Source organism: Athene cunicularia (assembly GCF_003259725.1).
Source record: "Athene cunicularia isolate RWA chromosome 2 unlocalized genomic scaffold, athCun1 chr2_part1, whole genome shotgun sequence".
In the NCBI taxonomy this organism is placed as follows: Eukaryota; Metazoa; Chordata; class Aves; order Strigiformes; family Strigidae; genus Athene; species Athene cunicularia.
Window position 1 is genome coordinate 58,483,565 of NW_020799095.1, and position 21,724 is coordinate 58,505,288.

The 21,724-nt window shown below is 41.5% G+C and overlaps 1 protein-coding gene across 1 annotated transcript in view; it reads right to left on the reverse strand.

Annotated features, from left to right (window-relative positions):
- The window catches only part of PHACTR1 (phosphatase and actin regulator 1), a 77,262-nt gene that overhangs the window by 42,327 nt on the left and 13,211 nt on the right, over window positions 1–21,724 (reverse strand). Inside the window, exons 4-6 of the mRNA XM_026841836.1 lie at window positions 14,615–14,945; window positions 6,955–7,163; window positions 5,260–5,416 (exon numbers count right to left, since the gene is read on the reverse strand). Of these exons, the coding sequence (XP_026697637.1) occupies window positions 5,260–5,416; window positions 6,955–7,163; window positions 14,615–14,945 (697 nt within the window). The remainder of the gene's footprint in view (window positions 1–5,259; window positions 5,417–6,954; window positions 7,164–14,614; window positions 14,946–21,724) is intronic.

Consider the following 21,724-nt stretch of genomic DNA (forward strand, 5'->3'; position numbering starts at 1 on the left):
TGCTACATTTCTCAGTCACAAACATCTTGGTACTATTTCCAAAGCATCAGTGGGACTATAAACACATCTAGCAGGTGTGCATGCCCATATCTCAAGCATACATATTTACAGCCATGTGCACACAGAGAATGTCTCTCTGATCTGTTTTCGTACTTCTTATCCTTTGCCTTGTGATACTTGCAGTATGTTATTTATATTGCTTCAGATCAAGATCTTCCACTTGTTGGTGTAGGGACAGCACCTCATAAGGTACTGCAGTGAATAAATCTAGGGCTATGCAAAAAACAAAGCAAAGCACTACTGTATATCTGACAGAGGAGCTTCCCATTGATTCACTGCTTTAAAGCCAGTGATACACTCACAGGATTCAGTCAAGCAATGGGATGTCCATCACTCAAAGTCAGAAGAGATGCAGTGTGTGGACATTGCAAGAAGTTACCTTCTTTATTTGGTTCTAATATAATTATTTTCTCTTTAATTATTTAGTTAATGTGCAGATGGCTGCTCGCTCAGCTCACCTCTCTTTGCTTTCACACCAGGTATGGTCTTAGGTTAAACCTGACTCCTGTAACTGACAGTTTTTGGCAGCAGCACAGCACAAAACCTTATTGAGCCACAAAATCTTATTGGGTTGCCTGTGGCCCCTGCCAGTGATGGGCAGCAATCCCCTGACATGCACCGCTCACCTGTAGACAGACTTTATGCATCTCCTTTGCCCTGTGACCTGCAGCCACCCTGCCCTCTGCCCCAATGTAGGTAGGAGTATGCTGATGAGACAGACATGATGCTGACCAGTAATAATACTGTGAATATCAAGAAGTTGCCTTAACACCACTTCTCAGCAACGTGATGATAATAACAGTAGATTACCAGATTTTTTGTCTGATTAGACCATCCTATTCCAGAAGGTGGGAAAAGTCAGGATGGAAGTAATTCAGAAAAAACAGATAAGGACGCTGCCACCATTCTTGAAAAGCAGTGGATCAAAATCTCAGCTTTAATATTCCTGTATCTAATTGCTAATGAGCACCTTCACCAGAGTTGGAGGGTTAAGAGACTCAAAAAAGACTTGAGTGCTTTAGAAAGCCTCTCTCGTACAATGCGTGGCAGCTTAGCCATAGTCTAAAGACACACGCTGTCTCAAGGTATGGGCGAGCCTTTGTGAAAGACACACAAAGAAACCAGGTCTTCCTAATTCAAGGAATTGCAAAGTCCTCAATAAAGTCTAGTGTAGTGTATAGCTATACATTAATATATAGATACATTTTCTCTAAAGGGCTCTTGTGCTTACTCAATAACATGTTGATTGAGGAAGTCTGTGTGGTCTCTTATGGCCACCATTATGACTCCTTGGTGAAAAAGAAGTGCAAGGACTGACACTGAAGCACCCGCCTCAGTACCAGTGGGACAGTCCTGCAGTCTCTGGCAGACATGTGGCTCTGCTGTGCATCACCCATCAGTGCTGGCCCTCCTAACAGGCCATGCCTTTATCACTGCCCCTGAGAGAACCTCGAAGTTCAGATCCAGATCCTGTCTGATTCCTTGCTTCACAGTCACAGCCCAGATATGCCCCACTCCTCTCACCCTGGTAGCCACTGAAAACTAAATCCAGGTCCTCCTGCTCCCTGCTCTAACCTCAGAACCAGGAGTCCAGTGCTTCCCAGCAGGTCCAGCACAGCCAGAGAGACAGACAGAAGGCAAAGTCCATCTTTTCCCTTTGCCTGTTAACTTTCACAGTTGTGTTTTTCCACCTGTTTTCTCCTTTCTGTCACACGGTCACTTATATGCACTTCTCGAGCAGCTGTGAAGCTGTGCAGGCACCAGAGGGATAAAACGGAGGACAAGTTTGGGAGAAGCTCAGCAGGCAGAAAAAAAAAAAAAAGAAAAACATATCCACTTAAAGGTTTACTTAGTGCAGACTTAGCGCAGAAGGTCTGCATTTCAGAGTAGAAGTTAATGGAGTTATAAGGGGTTTTAGGAGTCAAGAACATGGCCTCCAGCATCCATTTCCTATCCCTAAGTCACATGCGGTTATGAGCTGGAAGTTCTGCATCTTAATTCACTATTTCTGATCCCTGCTTTGTAGTAGCTATCATATTTTGGAGTAGTCCATTCTGGTTTGGTTAGAGAAGGAGGTCTCCTGATTAGTTGCTGTAATTGCTGTGTAAAGCCTGCCCAGAAATAGTCTATGGTGCAGTGGCCTATTCATGTGGCTGGAATTCATGTGATGTGGGGGTCTTCTGCCTTTGCTAGGACATATTTTGCCATCTCGTGCAAAAAGGTCCATTTTTGCTTGTATCTACATGTGCTGAGCCATGCACCAGCAAAGTACTTCATTCCTGTGATGGGTTTCTATGATAGGCACAAGGTGTTAATTTGTCTCATGGCTGAGCTAATATTCAGGTGTAGAGTGGGCCAGATCCTGCTGTAAGATAGAGTCTCTGCAGCCTCACCCTTACAACTGGTCTGGTGTAAATTGAGGCACTATTCTCCCAGTACAGGAAACGGGTGACATGGTGAAGTCTGCTCTGGAGTCTACCAGTTGGCGGATGCAGTAATAAAGTTATAACAATTTTCTGTGTCTAACTGGAGGTTCAGAGGTCCCAAGCTACATTTAAACAGCATTTGAACAAACAGTTCTGAGCCAAGTTGATTTCTGGTGCAACTCTAATAAGGCTGGAATAACTACACCTGGGATGATTTTTCTCTCACACAATATGTCAGTGGTCAATCTCTCAATATGCCTGGCTATAAGCATCTTTAAAAAGATGTTCTCTTTATAGTACTAAATTCTGATCTGCCAAATGTGGCAGCCAATGAGCTCTTCCAAACTAAATACCGTGAGGATTATGCTTAAATACCAAAGTATCCTCATTGGCCTCTTGGTGAAAATTAATTGATCCATCACAGACAATATCTATTTGTTGAAGTTTTTATTCTGCATTTTTAACTTCTGTAAGTAGTATACGTGATTTCATTGGCTGGCTATTTTAAACCATAGGGGACCATTGGTGGAACAGTACAAATCGCTCTGAAATCCAAAATTGCCAGCTGCAATTATAGTCTGCATGTAGCATCTTCTCTAAGGACTATAAATGCTTCACTGCTTTAATTTTGCTTGGCATTTGCATCACTGTGTGACAATTACTGAGCAGTGGCAAAGGATGGATTCAGTAATGAAGCCTGGACAGTAGAGAAATACTGTCCAAACTGAAATATTCTCTCTATTTCAATCTAATATTCATCAGTCTGAGCACATGGATACATCACATTTAGATACAAAGCACTGGTAAGATAGGTACCTTCCCTTTTGCTGCTGAATTGTCTGGCTTTTTTCATAGCAGAGATGAGGAAAGTTGTTTTCTCCTCATATTTCTTGATTGTTTTTAACTACTCAAAAGGATGACATACTAAGTTGTAAATACTATTAATTAAAAGGTCAGACTGGCAACTATATTATTCCGGACAAAGCTTGGGAAATTTTTACCAATTTCAGTGATGCTACACTGGTAGAAAATAGGAATGAAACAGCAGTGGCTCAGCTACTTTTTGAGCCTCTATATACAGAGTTTTAATTATTTGAACTATTTGTGACTGCCCCTAAATCCCAGATATATTAGAAGACAAGATTAGAATTATACCTCAGACTGAAAGAGCAGATGCAATTGGGGAAACAAAACAATGACATTGTGAGAATACAGGGCTTACACAAGGAAGGGTTCTGGGTATTGCCAAAATTAGTTTCCCTTGTTAAAAAGAGATATGCTGAAGAAACATTCTTTAATGGGGAAAAAGCAGGTTTTGGAGACGTGAGATATAAAACATTTAAAATAAAAACCACCTGGGGCTCAGTGAGCTGTGCAGAGCCAATGTCTGCAAATGACACTATTTACCTTCATCAGACAGAGCTGTAAAACTTCTGAGAGACCTAAGTAATTTAGCCAAATAGGCAACACAGTGGAAATGCTGCTCAATGTCATTGCAAGGTCAAGCAGTGCACAGTAAGATGCGCTAAGAGACAAAAATTTCAACTCTTCACATGCTTCAGAAGGGTTCAAAATTAATAATCTAAGCACTGGAACCTTGTTATCGTGTGCTGCTCTTTGGGACCCAGAGCTCCATGTGCAGCTGCAGTCTAACAAGTATTAGGCTGAATAAATACTGGACTGAAAAATCACAGTACCAGCAACAGTGCAGTGTCATCTTGCATATTTTGGGGATCACTGCTGAGGCCCTTCAACAAGAATACTGAAGAATTAGACAGGTCTTGGAGTAGGCTAAGCATGATCCAGCACAAATAATTTCAAAGACAGACTGGAAAGATAATTTGTTTATTCCAAAGAGGCGGTAAATGAGGCTATGAAATAAAAAAAAAAGCAGATAAAATGTTGAAAGAGGTATTTAGCATGAGCTCCTATTCTTCCTGTAGCAGTGTTCCCCTCCTATCCCCCCCCATTCCTCAAAAAAACCCCAAAAACCAAAAAAAACAAACAAAAAAACCCCACCCACAAAACCCACAACTGCCTGGTCTTCTCACTGTGATTTTCTCAGAGTCAGGCTGGAAGGCAACTAACAGCATTCACCAGCTTTGCATACCACCAAGTCGATAACAGTATTAAATTGATTACAGAAATCATGGCTGGAACGTAGGAGGTTCTTAGACACTTCTACTGACATCGGTTTACTAATTCTTGACAGAAATCTTCCACATTAATGGCCTCCTCTCTACACCCCATGAAATATAGAAAACCAGAACAGCTGGTGAGTAATGAAGAAGAAAGTCTAGACAGGGCAAATCTGTCCAACCTGATGCAAGAAAAGGAGGTACTGAAAGATGCAAACATTTTGGATCAGGAAAAGATTCAGCTACTCATGGGAGATGCAGTCAGAACAGAGTTATACCTCTGCCCTTTGGCCAAACTAACATCCCATCAAATGGCACCTGCACCTACGGTACAAAATGTTATCAAAACTGAACATTTCCCAAAGGTGTGTCAAAAGCAACCAAATCCACACAGTTCATGCTGATACTTAACACAACCAAAGACCCCATAGGATATACCAGGAAAATGAAACGAGGTGTTGTATGGGAAGTTATATTGGAGCAGAAATAACATCTGGAGTATTTTTCTTCCCCCACGGCTTTTCCTCTTGAACATTGTGAACAGATTTCAAATGTTTACAGACTAAGGATGAAAACTGCATCCCACCACATATTTCCAAAAGCCAGAGTCAGAAAAATGTTCATTCGTCTCCTACCTTGTTAACTTTGTCCCAATCTGCTGCCTAAGTTCAAGCCTCTCTTCATCAGTCTGCATGGGGAGGATGTTCTTTTCCTCCAGTTCTCGCTTAGAAGGCCTGTTGCTTAGTTTGATTGCTAAAGAGTCCTTCCGGCAGACTTTCATTGCCAGGGAGCCTGTGGGAGAGAAGAGAGGCTCTGCCAAAGGAGGTGTCATCACTTCATTACAGCGTACAGCAGGCAAAGTAGTACCAGCCAAGGGAGGATACTAGGCTCTCATTTACATTGGTATGGACTGTGGGAAAAGGGCATCAATTAACTTCACGTGCTCAATTAATCTCAATTCATATCATAATAAGGAAGAGTTTAATTCAGTAGGTATACAGGAAAAAGAAATTAAAATATTGTTCTATAGAGGGGAGCAGAGAAGGGCTTATTTCAGAATTGCTAGTAGCATCTAGCTTTCTCTAGCACTGTGTTTCTTAACCACATAATGGAATGAATAATTCTGAATAATTCAGAATCTGGGCAGGCAGCAGAGCTACATCATGTGGAAAGAGACAGGTATCTCTCTCTCTTGCAATGCAATACCAAGACATCCAAGATAGCACTAGAAGGAATCAAAAGTCAACCAGAAGCAGCACAGATCACTGTGTACATTAACTGAGGCTGCTTCTCAGGCAGTGACAGTGGCAAAGACACTGTGAAAACCAGTGGCCTTTCACACCTCAAGCTTGCTTTCCTATGCTTGCATCCAAAACAGTTTGAGCAGGGAAGACAGACACAAGCAGACAGAGAGACACAAACCCATGAGAGATTTTGGGCTTTGGCAGGAGAGTGTAAGATAGTGCAGGTCTGCTCTGTTTCTTAGTTTAAGAAGAAAGACTACTTAATTTCACTTGCAGAGTAAGGGAGGATTCTGAGGAGATTAAATATGCCTGTTTTAGAATCTTCCTTGTGTGTGTTTTAAAAAGGGTGATGTTTGATTGCACTGCTCCCAGTTTCAGAAGAAAAGAAACCCAAGGGCCTGGAACTTCAGCTCAACCTGCAGGATGACAAGCAGTTGTCATACAAAAAGTACTGTATCCTGTCTTCATGGGAGAGTCCTATGATGCCACACTGAGGCAGGAGATGGGTTTTCTCAGAGAGGTCAGGAAGGGGCCACAGGTGCCTCTTCAGACTGTAACTGCAATATAGCTATCAATTAACCTCTTCTCTTCTTATCTGAGCCCAATTCTTTGACCATGACCCCTTTCAAAGTATGGGCAGACTTACAATTCTGACATGATTTAATACTTACTATATATAAACACTCTGATTCTCTATTGGTGGCACTTACTTTATCCTCCTGAAGTAACTCTATTGAGCTGATCTTGACTTAAGCCAAAGGCAGGGATTCTCTAAATCATGGACACTTGGGAAAGTGAATCCAAAAGTCAATTTGGAAGTGAAATAATATAAACCAAAACCAGTCATCTGAATTCTGTCTGAGAACTACCCAGACAGGGATTCACATGTATTAGGGATATCACTATAAATTCATGCTACTTGCAATTTTGGATTAATTTACCAAGCATCCCTATGCAGTCAAGCCCTGAGAGATGCAAAAGCCATGGTCAAGAAAGAAAACTTATAGGCCTTGTTTTTTCCCTTGTGTATTGAGAATTCAGAGTAAAAACTAAATAAATGAGAAGGAAAAATTAAATGAATCTTACTTGTAAATAATGAGTTATCCTCATCTTCATCTTCCTCTTCCTCCTCTTCCTGTCTTGTGTAGAGGCAGGAAGAATCTTCATAGTCGGTTTCATGAGGCACATTTTCTTTATTGTCATCGCATTCGATCACAACAGTTGGCACTTGTCTCATGTCTGGAAGGCCCCCGGGTACTGTTTTTGTAACACTGTCACCTGTGTGTAAACCAGAGCTGTTGGGAAAGAAAACCAAATAATTAAACTCAAGGAAATAGCTCAGTGGAAGACTGAGTTGCTTTCACCATATTTAGGAGAGCAGTGGCCTTTCACCCCTTTTTAAGAAGAAAGGAGGACAGAAAGATCTTCAGGAGTGGCAAGACACCTAATGGATTTAAACTGAGTACACATTAGATTTAAGGTACAACACTTGTTAGGGAGAGGTAGGACAGCATGCAGGCAAAAATACTGGCAGCCAGAACTGAGAACTAAAGATCTGTGGCAAATAAGTCTCAAGGCTTAGTGAGAATTGCACCAGCTACTCAAGAGTTTGATAAGCATGTCTTCAGCCTTGTGGCTGGGTGACCTCTCCACTGTTGGGCAGACAGTAAGGAGAAAATGTCTCATCTGAATGCAAAAGATGGAGTAATAGTGTAAGGAAGGAAAGATACAGATTGTGGAGGAGGATTGTAGAAAGGCAGAGGGAAACCATGACTTGCACTCCTTGGGCAAGATGATGTTGACTGACTTGAGGGGAAGGCAAGGGCACAACTCTCTGAAGCGCAGGTGATCACATGTGAAATCGGGCTTGAAGCAAAGAGATTTTGGGAGCTGGTGAGAGTAACAAGGGAGGGAGCTAAAACCTGGGAGTTTTGTTTGCCAGTGGCACAGTTAGATTTTGTGGGGGCTGCAGTGATGATATACCTTCTCCTGCCCTGGTTTCTCACTCCAGCCAGGTGCTGGAGATCAATCTGAATTGGAGCTAACATCCTATTTCTTTCTTCACATGAAAGTGTGATTGATCATTTCCTGCAGCTTACTAGGTTAAGACCTGTGGTCAGTACCGCTACCACCTAGCTCTGTTTATGTGTTGATTTCAAAGCCCTTTACTGAGGAACATACCAATACAAGCAGGGAAACAGGAACACGAGGAGGTGAAGATCAAAGTCAAACAAAAGGTGAAAGGTCACAAACAGAACCAGGTTTACTAATCCATTTTTATCTAATAGCTTATGTTGCTCTTTCAGTGTGAAATGAGAATGAGAGACTGCTCAGGTTTATTTGTGAGTCAGCAGAAACTGCCCTCTCTCAAGTCCCAGCTGAGGCAACAGTTATATGAAAGATGGGTTACCTATTGGACACCCTCTTTATGTCAAACTCCCACCTTACTTTCTAGAAGAACACAGCTGTGAAACCAGATGTGCTGGCCAAGTTGCACTTGAGGCCTACAAATTTGGGTCTGACCTTACCAAGTGCTGAGTAGCCTCAATTCCCTTGAATAGTTCAGCCTGCTCAGAATACCAGAGGCATTCTGCATCTTGAAAAAATGTTGTTTCCTTCTCTTTAAATGATCTTCTACTGAGTCAACTTGAAACACTTCTTTTTCTTCCGGCCCTAAAGTTAACATGGACTTTTAAATGGCTGTCAGATAACATCCCAGAAAGACTTTAAAAAATGTACTTCTTGGGTATATAATGTTAGTGCACAATGTGCTTAGGGATTAAGGAGAAGAAAAGGCTTCAGATCCTGAGAACAAACCATAGCATGCTGTTATTATCATCCTCTGCTTCAAAGCTTCAAAAAACTTTTGTCAATTGCAACTTTTACTATTGCAGACTAACCAACGAGATGCGTTGCTTTACTGGATGCCTTGAAGAGGAACTCCATTTTCTTAGTGATAGTCCATGTTTTGCACCACAAAGTAAGAGAGATTCATGAAGAAACAGCTTGTGAATTTTTGTATTAGACTTCTATGAGATTGACCCAAAAAATTTTATCCCAGAAGTAGCTTTAAAATTCATCACCTGATGACACATAAATGCACAACAGTCTTTAAAAAATTTCAACTACTTTTTTATTATTGATATGCTTTAATAATTTTAATGTCCCTCTTTATGAACTTCATTTTAAAAATCTGTTTTCTTTGTACTATTTTCTGTGTAACTCTTTTTAAGAGGAAAGGTAGGGAATTCAAAAGCCTGGAATTAAATTTCCAAGGGAAACTAAAATGTTGTGAAATTCTGTTAACATTAAAAAAAAAAAGAAACAAACTTCCAGTGGTGAACACAACCATTGGATCATTCAGTTAATTTTAAAACAGTACGTACACAGAGAGTAAGTCCATTCTGGAAGTACAAATGAAAGGAGTAAAAAGTAGTTCAGCATCCAGGACCATTTGGTGTTTCCCTGTTCTGTGAAAGATGCATGCAGGTTACAGATGCATCCTTATGGGTGTGCACACATGGTAGCAGATACCAAAGTTCACCAATTTTTGTTACCAAGCAGGTATTGGATGGCAACAAGACTTACAAATTATCACAGAGGATCTTTATTTGAACTAGAGATCTAGAAACAGGCAGCTTCTCATCTCATTGTAATTTTTCTGAATCATCCACTTTCTTGATAATACTACTTTCTATTTTGAGCCCCTCATTTTTCCTGGTGTTTTGTGTTCTTCTTGATTAAAATCAGCCTTTTCCACAGCATTTTGACTAAGTCAGCTGTCTAAGCAAAGCACTTATAAAACACATGCAGTACTGCAGTATACTTAAGAAAGACAAATCAAGGTCATTAGATATTTCCACTGTGTATAAATTCCTCCGGGTCATTAGCAAAAACACCACTAAATTTTTTAGCATTATCTACCAAAAAGCACACTATTGTTTTAAACGTTTTAAATCAGCTTTGTGTTTTGTAACAAAATTAGAAAACAAAGCCACAGCTAAGCAATTACTTGTTTTAAGAAGATAAGTGTATCTTAACACATAGATTTGAATAATTCATAGCTGACTAGTACAAGCACTTGCAATTACTGTTGCATCATCTTTATGTGATCAAAACAGCAAAAAGTTACACCACCATTATAGCTTACAATGTTTCTAGTGAGAAAATATTTTAATGAAAAAATCAGAATTTAAACATATGAGTGACTCATGGTACAGACAAAATTGAAAAAGAAAAAAGTTAAATCCCTGCTGTAAAATCTAGTGGGGAAAAAACTCCACACGTTTCTCATCCGTCATCCCAGGCTCTTTGATTTTGGAATAGAGAGTTACATTTTTATCAGCGTGTTTTCAGATCTACAGTACACTCTTCTGTACTTAGCAGTTAAAACAAAAATCCAAAAGAACTTCAAACCATTGTATATACATTTCTACAATAGAGGCATATGTGTGAGAGACAGAGAGAGAAGGCAGGGATATAAATATTAAGTGTTTCTATCCTTAGGCAATGCTAAGGTTTAGATAAAAAGCAATTCTCTTGACAAGTTTTATGGAAGATAAATGTTTTCTGACTCAAATATGTTTTATAAGATTTACAAGACACTGGCAGGAATGTCTAATTCATTTAATTTCATAAATCTACAGTTTAAAGCTGAACTGGGTGTCCCAGAGGAACTGGTCTCACATGCTGTCTTTTTGGACAGAGTGATTTTTCATTGCCACAGAGCAATTCGAGCCTGGAGTGAGATATTGCCACGCAACAGCTCTTTAGTACGTAAGTTGAACAAACTGAGGCCTTGACTCAGCGGCTAATGTACAAGAGCCCACAGAGCAATTGAAATTGTCATCTTACCAGACAGACAGAACTATATGGGCAAGGCAGAATATAAGTCTATTTCAGATCAAGAAGCTGCCACCCTAACTCAAAATTAAAGATACATTCCAGTGGCACAAGAAGGTTTCTAAAGCTTCTTTCGTGCTGTTCACGACACATGGCTTTTGGTCACGGTCTTTCCTCTCAAACTCATTTCAGTCATGAGGATGAAACCTTGTGTGGATTTTGGTCACAGGGTTTATCAGATTTTCACCAACTCTTAAAATGAATACTGAAATGCTGAAAATGATGCCTGAATCTAGAGTTTTACTTATGCCTGACACACACTCTTTGCACTGAAAGGGAAAGTTGTTTGCAGTAGGGCACAAATTGGCAGCAGAGGTTGTAGAAAAAAGGTTATGTGGAAATTACACTTTTCTCTGTTTCAACTTGATCTATCATAAAGCTGCTAATTTATCAGGAAAAATAGAGGCAAACTAGCAGCACAAATGACAGGTCATAATAGTTATACTATGACAAGGGACAGATTGCTCTTTTGAGAATAGGTTATGAATAGATGTTATGAGTACCAGAAAATGTTTGTGATCAAAAGCCTTAAGTGTGAAAATTAACTTAATGTTCTGTAACATCTGTAATAAAACTGAATAAAAAAATCCAGGAATTAACTGTCATTACAAGGCATAAGAACAACTGGGACTTGAATAGCTATTACGCACTTTTAGCGTACCTTAAGACATTAACATTAATATGCACTAGATCTAGGTGAGACAGTAACATGCAACCACTCCTGCAGAAGGGAAAATAGAGGTAGAGAAGCTCAAGGTCAATGACAGCAAAAGAACTTCTGGCTTCCAGGCCTGTACAGAGGGACAGCTCATTTGTCTCTGGCAAGCTTCTGGCTCTTTGGCAAAGCTCTGATTTCAAGTATCAGCCTTCATGTGTTAGACTACCTGAATTCCAGAGACCTCATCTGTGAAAGCAAAAAATTCAGATTGCTAGAAGAAGGGGATATTTTAGTCTTTCATTCTTTGTTCCTGTCCACACTCACAGTCCTGGTGGAGAAGAGTTGTGAGGTCTAAGAAAAGTTTACTGGGCAAAATGTGGAACTGATACAAACTCTTATGGATTCAGTGACTATCAATGGAGTTTAACAGTCTTGAGGAGCTTCCACTGCACCAGGACCAAAGAAACTAGACACAGAGAAGAAAAAAAAAATATCCTGAAGGGAAAAAAAGAAAAAAAATAGAGCAGAAAACTGATCTGTGCTTGTTTACATGATCCTCCCTTATTAAAAACAAAATGCTATTCTAAATAATCCCCAAATTACCAGACTTAGCAGCATTATTACTGCAGCATCATGGCAAATATTTTATAAAGTTGTAGGATTCTTTTGAGATAAAGGCTGAGATCGGCAAAACTAAATGCTGCCAATGAACTCCGCATTCCCCAGAAGGTGCCTCAGAGAGTAGTCAGGCTCTCTATCTCCTCAATTTTACTGACCCAACTGCAGCGACCCAGTACATTGTTACCTTGGAAAAATGAGTAAAGCTCAGGACGTCACTTCATATCCTATGTGTGCAACAGATGTGAGCACATTACCAAATTTTAAATAGAGGAAAGCAGATCTAGTATCTTTGCAGTTTTAGCAGGCCCTCAAGACTTGTGGGCTGAAGTCTCCAGTGACAAATACTGTGGTATGATTCCGTTTGGTTTAATTTAGATTTTATACAATTATAGGGAAAAAAAAACTATTGCCAAAAATACTAGAACAGCATTTGGTGCGAACAATCCTCTCGTAATTTAAATACATGTATTTTAAAAATCTGCACAAATCTTCAAGAAAAATTAGCAAATTTACTAAGATCACAATGTGGCTTGAAAAAGCAATTCAAGAATTTAACAGCAACTGTCAGCTCCACAGACCTATAAATACTTTGAAATACTTTTATCTTCAGGTACTATGGAATTATCAATCGCTGCTGCAGAGGAAACCTATTTTGTCTCTTGTGAATGCAAAAGTTATCTATTTGTTTTGACATGGAAAATAACTGAAGTACTCAATACTTTATTTCATGATTGAAATAATAGTTAATCAGTGCAAAAAGGCATGAAAAATCAACCATCTGCAATAACATGAACTAGGATTCATTTTCATTTAAAATGTGAAATATTAGTGCCACAGCCTTTTCTTATTTTCTTCTGCAAAGGGAGGTGATTGTTTCATCTTGGGAAATGAAACCTTGCTTATTCAGTTTTTAACAAACAGCAGAGCTTCAGCTTAAAATTTATAGTTAAAACCAAACAGCATCACCTTCTTTAAATCAGGTAAACGTATTTGTAGACACAAACCCAACGGATGCCTAGAAATTGGAGCATTCATTGCTGTGGGGCAACAGATGCCACAATGAAGTCATACTCTGAGAGAGGTCATTGGACTCAGGATAACGAAGTGCCTTTCTGCACGCAGCGTGAGCCAGATAGTAAGACATCTGACCTATGCTGGGGACGGTGTGGGCAGTGCAGCCCCAGAGGAGCCTTTGGGAGACACCAGCTACCCTCTGCTCTTGGTCTACACCAAGCTTCGGGGTGATGCAAGTGCATCTGACCAGCTCTGCTGGCAAGCTGAGGTAAGTGAGCAGTCACCGGGGAACAGGGGGGACTGTGGATGCTCTGTCCAATCCTACTGCTACAGTGCTTTTCCTGATGGGAGTAGGAATCCCCTCATAGCCCTAGCAGTTTTTCCTCATCAGAGAACTCCCCCATGCCGCAGAAACGTTAGCCCGCCTGCGATGTAACCACTCAAGTATCTCTATCTTGGTACTAAAATAAGGTGGCAGTGTGGGACAGCCTCTGGTCCCCTGATTGTTTTTCATGCAGTAAGGAGAATCTGCCATATCTAATCAAATTATTTTCAGCTATGCAATATAATGAAAGTAACATTATCACAAATAGCTACTGGGGCAAATCATCAGGCATTTTGACTATTAAACCAAATATTTTAGCTTCTGTCTAACAGAAGGATGATCTGATGCTCCTAGAACAAGCTAGGTACAAAGCTGCCCTTGGTACTAAATAGAACATGTCATTTTTTGGACTACCTTCCCTATTTTGGGGCTTGCTCAATTTTCCTCTACAAGACAAAATACATTTTCCAAAGCTTGCTGTCTTGCAGTCTATGAGGACAGCTTGCATTTATACAACATGCTTAACTTACTCAGACTATTTTGAGCAGCATTCAGAGATATTCACAAATGACAGTAATAAAAAACAGCCTGAAGGTGGGTAAGGCACTTCTGATCAAAGGTACTACCTTCCTCCAGATGCAAACGGCTAAGAATGTAGCTGATGTGGAATAGGTTAAATAATTATTTTACGATCAAACATATAATTTAATTGAAATAATCTAAATAGTGTATTAAAACCTCTCTGAGTGACTTGTAGGAAGTCCTTATAGATTGTTTCAAGCTAACTGGTAATACTAATCAGATGCCCTGGTTGAGTGGCACATTTGGTTTTTATTGCTCTTATACTTCTTTTCCTTGTTTTTAGCAATCCTCCACATAATTGGAACTCTGGAGTTATGCACTCTGCAGTACATATTGCAAGCCAGGCATGTCTTATTAAAATCTTCTCCACTGGCTGTATTATCTACTTCCTTGAACAGGACAATGGGGTTCAGGAAATTTGGTCTTTTTCTCCTTTCTTCCATAAACTTGTCAAACAAGCCTGGAAAGGTTCTTTCCCTGTCTCTGTTTCTCCATCAGTGACTCTGCCTTGAAGATGTCAGACCCCAGAGGAGGGGCCTCATTTAAGCATTATCAACACAACTCAAGTGGCAATATAGATAAGATACTGAGGTTAGCAGGAAACAGTGCACATCAATATGCAATTTTAAAAGTTGATCCATTACCTTTCTAGCCTTTGCATGGTCATGGCTAGCGTTTTGTTCAGTTCCTCTATCATCCGACACCCTGAAGGGTGAATGGGCAATGTGTTGGACCCAGAAGGCAGGTGCTGGCTGTGGCTGCCGTACTGGAGCTGGTGCTGGTGAGCCGCTAACTGGGATGGCAGGACAGTGTGATGGTGCTGGGTCAAAGGCTGCTGGGAGCTCTTCTGCGTGGAGTAAGATGAAAGGGAGAGGTCTGGCCCCCCTAAAGGCATGCAAATCATGACTTTCTTTGGAGGTAGTGGAGGTGACAGTTTAACTGGCATACAAGGCAGTTTCACAGGAGCGCCAGGATCTAAAATAGAAGAAAGAGAGGCCCTGGTGTTAATTTTCATGTCAGTAAGATGAAGATCAGAGTATCTGCCTGGGCAAGTAAGTATTGAGGTTGCTAGTCAACACAGGAGTGTGCACCCCTTCCCTGCCGCGACAGACAACTCTGCACAGCATGTGCTCAGCACAGTCTTCAGAAAGTATACTGTTGTTTTGCAGCACTTCTGAGTCTCACAAAAACACATCCCAGGGCTGTGCGTGCCCCTTAATAAACACGTTAAGCAATGCTTAACAAGGCTCATGGCACACTTTGATGCTCTAAAGCCCTAGCCCTCCAAAACAGCCTTATGAGGTAAGTGCAATGTCTCCTGCTCAACAGGCACGCAAATAGAGGGAGAGCAATTCCGTGTCTGAAGTTACAGGATGACTCACCACCATCACTGCTGGAGCAAAAGCTCAGGGACTCCTGATCCTTCCCTGCCATTGCACAGCACAATTACAAGTCACATTTTTTACAGCTTTGTAATGTGCAAAACATCTGGTGTTAAAAATTACATTACAAGGCAAGAGAGAAAAGAAATACGGCTTGAATACTAAACAGGAGTGGTCTGGAAAAAATAACTAAACAGGAGTGGTCTGGAAAAAAGAAAGGTACAGGAGGAGAAAATGATAAAGGACAGAAGATTGTTAGGATTAATGTATTCTTTTACAGAAGACTTGGCAGGCACTTTTCTCTGGACTCATGCACTGAATTAACCTTTTTAACTCTAGGCATGTTCCTTGAAACACACAATTGACCTGCCAGGTAAAGATTCCCCTGACTTCCATGGGAAATCAATGAAAGGTCCACAAGCAAATTTCTCTGCCGGAACTCAACTGTAGGATGGAGATTTTTGGAGTTGCACTCTGAAATGTTTTCAGAAGGGAAATGAAGTTAATGGTAGGGCTTGTAGTTCCCAAGATAGGTGTGGGAAATGGCCAGCATGTATGTTAAGAGCAAAACCGAAAGCAAATATATATGCTGTGAGCTGCAACTGTGAGTTTCTGCTTCAGAGGAAGGCCAGGCCTTTCTAGCCTGGAATACCACAGACATTTGGTTCTGCAATGCAGCTCTGCAGGCAAGGCTTGCATGCTTTTTGGTCTCTTGTTGCTTCAGTTCACTCCTCTTGCTCTAACATGATAAAGGAACGGAAGGGCTAGAATCTTCTTTTGACCTGTGAAAGCTTGAGAGTAAGATGTTACCCTTCAGGTTACAGAGGTGATCATCCTCCTGAGTGATACGAGATTTCTAAAGTCCTTTTCCAGATGGCTCTTTTTAGCATTAGCTGTCCTCCTCCTTGCCCCTTTTAATCCCTCCTCCCTCCTGGCCTATTCTGGGCAATGCCTGTATTAATATCCGTATCTACTAGACAGAGTGCACCAGGCTGATACTTCGAGTTTCAAGCACTAACAGTTCTTGAAAATGATTAAGGACAGTAATGTGGAAAAAGCCAGGTTCAGATATGACATAAGAATTTTTTTTAGCGCTAATTGTAGCTTCATTGCATCCACAGTATCCACTTGACATTAGTGCTTTTACTATGCTAGGAACAACACACTGACAGTCTTCCTTTTCTTCAAAGGGCTTATAGGCTGAAGACATAGGAGAGCAAAGGATATGCAAAGACGAAACGGAGACATGAAGAGAAAATGGTCTTTCCATGCTGCAGTGGGAGAGTTACTGGGAATAGAACTCAAGTCTTTTGGCCTTCAATGCAATATTGTATCCACTTGACATGTCTCTTGAAGGCAAAAATTCTTCTGATGGCTCCACCAAGGGTGAAATCTAACTCATGGGATTGCCAAACCAGAGGGACCTGCCCTCTCCTCTAAAGCAGACTGCCTTCTGCACAGTAAAAGAAAAATACTTCTGGGTTTTTCTATTAAGCACAGGAAGGTCTCCAAGTTATGGTGGTTTTCTTACATACTTAGATATCTGTGTATATTTCCTCTTTGTATCCTGCATAAAAGAGCACATCATCTTCAATAAAAGGTAAATAACAGAAAGAGTAAATAGTAAATTGTATAGAGCCCTGAGAATGAGGCTCCTATGGGATTTGTAGTAACAAAGTGTTTTCATACATTTGTGCTCCAGGCAATTTCAGTTCTAGAGCTGGTCCTGAATTACAAAAACTATACTGAGATGTGCACTTCCATTTTTTAAAAGTACAGGTTTGACTGTTGGTTTTAGATCTTTTCTGCTGTATATCAATTAACATCTTCATTTGACAGTGCCTGTGCCCGTATGCCCCACCACTCTGATGCAGGGGAGTAATCCTTAATGGTGAATTCAAAGAGATCCCAACTGCACGCATCTCTTGCTTCTGACAAAAGAATAAATGGAAGTATCAGCTGGGTTTGTTACCATCTGTGGTCCTGAAGATTAGAGCAATACTGTATGTTGAGAGTGAGTACAACATACCAAATGCTTCAGGCATAAAGCAAACAGGAATCTTTCCACCTTACTTCTAAAATATAGTGAAAAATTATTTTCCTTTCTCATGTAAGCATTCATCTAGTAGAATTGTGACAGAGGCACTACAGCTTTGAAGTTACACAGAAGAAGAAGTCTAGCTTAATTACCTCGAGTAACCACACACTTCGTCATAAATCAGATGTGTGTACTCTGGTTTCCACTCTTTACCACAAAGGTATGGACCTTTAGTTTCCACTTAATTGTAAAGAAATCCTTCACATCAACATGTTTTCAGTGGTATCAGTGCTGGGTGACTTCACTGGACACCTGCCAAAAATTTTGTCCATTATTTTTAACTTAAGGCTTTATTCAGACCGACTGCATTTCACCCAGGTTCTTGAACCTGTCTGAATATGGCCCTAATACCTAAATACAGCCTTGAAAGTGAACCAGAGGCATTAAATCTGTCTGCCATTCACCTTCAGAAGAACTCTACTTGCCTGTTTAAAAAAAAAAAAGGCTAACAGGAGAATGATTTCAATGGGAGGACAGTTCGATCCATTTGCTCAGAAATGTATCAGTTTATCTTCACTGACATCAGTAATGGAGACCTTGTACTGCAAGTTTTACTACATGGTCAGATCAAGGAGTGTGCTGAAAGAACGGGGCCTTGCTCAAATTCACAGGCTCCAGGCATGCTCTTGGAAACTGCACTACCATCATCTAGAGTAAACGAGAGAACAACTTGTCCCTGCGTGTAAGATAATAGTGTTATAGAGTTCTTTTCCCTACTTGTTTTAATTTCACTATGTATGTGGTGTATGAACCAGGCATGGAAACAATTATTGTCTCCAGCATGAAATAACCATCCGACATGGACATCTGTAGATGAATAAGAAGCTAGACAGTGGAAATATGAATGAGGAACCTGTGGTAAGTGTCTTCTCAGTTGAACATTACCAGAGTCTTAAATCACTGCACAAAGCACTCATGTGACAGAAGAGAAGCAAACTGTGTGAAACCAGGTGTGCAAGTCTGATTAATCTCTTCCAGCTGAGGTTCTTCATGCTCAAGAGAATAATAAGCAATTTTGCAAGATGTTCATTCCCAGCAGGGTTGTGACCACTCTGTACTGTGTATGGTTAAGTAATAACTGTGCCAGAAGTAAAAAAAGAGATGTTAGTCACAGAAACCTTCCTACTGCTGATGACAATGAATTACTTAAAAGACAGTTGTAGATGCCACAATATTTGCTGCACATCAGAGCCATGACAAACAGGTCAGCCCTTACCCCTTCCATATGGATAATTTTGCTAATACCTGTAGTTGCTGCATTTCTTCTTGGGTTTTTCAGGAGATAGATAAATATACGTTGTATCTGCTGCACAGAAGGTCTACCCATGTATGGTTCTTCTGATGTATTTGTGGCACACTGAGCTGTACACTAACTACACCAAATCTGATGCTTCCCAGCCACCGAACATGGCTGGAGAGCTGCTCAGCACATGATGCAGATACACCTGTTGCAAATAGAGTGCTAGGAACTTCTGGATGTATGGCAGCAAATACTGCTCTATCAGGGCTCCTAGAAAAGCTCATTAAAATCCTCAAATCCTTGCCCAGTACAACTACTGCAAGAATTAAGAGGGGATGCCTAGGAATCCTGGGTCTGTGGCAGAGCCGGCTGTGTTTGCTATCCTGCCAGTGGCACAAATGCTCTTTCTTGACTCCTTGTGATGCCCAACAAAGAGCCAGCACTGTACCCCAACAGCAAGGAAAGCCAACAGCCTCCTGGGTTGTATGAGTAGAAGTACAGCCAGGAGATCAAAGGATTATTCCCCTTCTACTCAGTACTTCTTAGACTGTATCTAGATTACTGTGCCAAGCTTAGGATCCTCCAGGAAAGACATCCAAAAACCAGAATGATTTGAGCAGAGGGCCACCACAATGGTTGAGGGCTGGAGCATCCGGCCTGTGAGAAGTTGAGGGACTGGGGCTTGTTCAGCTTGGAGAAAAGATAGCTAGTGGGGGGAACACCTAACAGCAGCCTGCCAGTACCTATGACGTTATCAATAATGTGGAGCCAAGCTCTTCACAGTGGTGCATGGTAGAAGAATGAGATACAGTGGGCAAGAACTGAAACAAAAGAGGTTCAAAACTGGATTATAAGGAAAATGTTTTCCCCCACAAGAAGAGCCAGACAGTGGGACAGGTTTTCCCAGACAGGTTGTACAGCTGGTATCCTTTCAGGTGTCCAAGACCCAGCTGGACAAAGCACTAAGAACCCTGGCCTGATCCCACAGCTGGCCTGCTTTGAGCAGGAGGTTGGACGACTGGAGACTTGTCAAGCTTCCTTCCCACCTGAATGACCTTATACAGTGACCCATGCTGTACTATATACAACTAAAAGTAATACAACTCGTCATAAAGTTAACAAGTTACTCTTTACATTCTATCCAAGTAATAATTCTGTAATGGGCCAAAAAAAAAAAAAAAAAAAAGTGCAAAACCCGGTGTGGCCTGTTGAGGGAGCTCCATAGTGGAAATGTGGTGATGTGCCTTATATTTGCTGATAGCTTGGGACAAGTAGTTTTTACTCTTTCAGATCGTCTTTCTGGGAATCACTTGTGCCTGAACAACAGGAGTCTCTTTTCTTATTTCAATGAGGTTTTTGAGCACATTCATAAAGACAAGTTAAAAACTGTTCTCAAAGATTTGCCATGCATCTCCTGCTGACTACAGCAAGATCTGCAGTCATGTCTTCAGGGAAGATTTGAGACAGAAATTCTTTGCTGTTCTGCACCAAGTATGCATCCACGGTTCAAGCTGAATTTGGAGAACACAAGCAAAGCATGCTTAGCTTAAAAGGTTGAAAAGTACAGTTCTTCATGAATTTCTGTGCAGAGTCCTAAAGAGGGTTTCAAAGACAAGAAATTTCCTGATGCCTGTATGTGCTAGGTACTCCCCTCTAGGTAGCAGCAGGCAGAGGAAGAATGGAGAGAGCAACTGCATCAGGGTCCAGTTTCCCATGAGAACCTGGGGATGCTGGTGAAGAGGAGCTGCTTTTGCTTTGCTGCTTTTCCCTCAAGCACACAGAAAAAAGAGAATTGTCTGTTGCCAGCACATGAATGTAACCTGTCTTCATGAATGCAGTCTGCCAGAACTGGCAGCAGGAAGCAACATCACAGAAGGAGAAAGCCTGTGGATTACATCTTGGGTTCAACTACAGAGAAGCTTTCTGAGACACATGTGACTGCTGCATTATAGAATACTGTAGAGAATACTTATCGGATAAATTGTAGTTGTAAATACTTTTATAAAGTTGTAACTAACAACCAGCTATGTTGTGGCAATGCAACAGGACACCAGGAATCCATATTCATCCTCATCGTTTGTTTGTCTGCCTTATCACAAAATCATCTAGGTTGGAAAAGACCTCGAAGATCATCCAGTTCAACCATTAACCTAGCACTGACAGCTCCCAACTACACCACATCCCTCAGCACTATGTCAACCCGACTCTTAAACACCTCCAGGAATGGGGACTCCACCACCGCCCTAGGCAGCCCATTCCAACCCCCAACAACCCCTGCTGCAAAGAAATGCTTCCTGATATCTCATCTAAACCATCCCTGGCACAATATGAGGCCATTACCTCTTGTCCTGTCGCTTACTACATGGTTAAAGAGACTCATCCCCAGCTCTCTGCACCCTCCTTTCAGGTAGCTGTAGAGGGCGATGAGGTCTCCCCTCAGCCTCCTCTTCTCCAGACTAAACACCCCCAGTTCCCTCAGCCGCTCCCCGTACGACCTGTGCTCCAGACCCTGCACCAGCTCCGTTGCCCTTCTCTGGACACGCTCGAGTCATTCAATGTCCTTTTTGTAGTGAGGGGCCCAAAACTGAACACAGGAATCGAGGTGCGGCCTCACCAGTGCTGAGGACAGGGGTCAGATCCCTTCCCTGTCCCTGCTGGCCACGCTATTGCTGACACAAGCCAGGATGCCATTGGCCTTCTTGGCCCCCTGGGCACACTACTGGCTCCTGTTCAGCCGGCTGTCAATCAACCCCCCCCAGGTCCCTCTCTGACTGGCAGCTCTCCAGCCACTCCTCCCCAAGCCTGTAGCGCTGCTGGGGGTTGTTGTGGCCCAAGGGCAGCCCCCGGCATTTGGCCTTATGGAAACTCCCCCAGTTGGGCTCAGCCCATAGCTCCAGCCTGTCCAGGTCTCTCTGCAGAGCCTCCCTGCCCTCGAGCAGATCAACACTCCCACCCAACCTGGTGTCATCTGCAAACTGACTGAGGGTGCACTCGATCCCCTCGTCTAGATCAGCAATAAAGATGTTAAACAGGA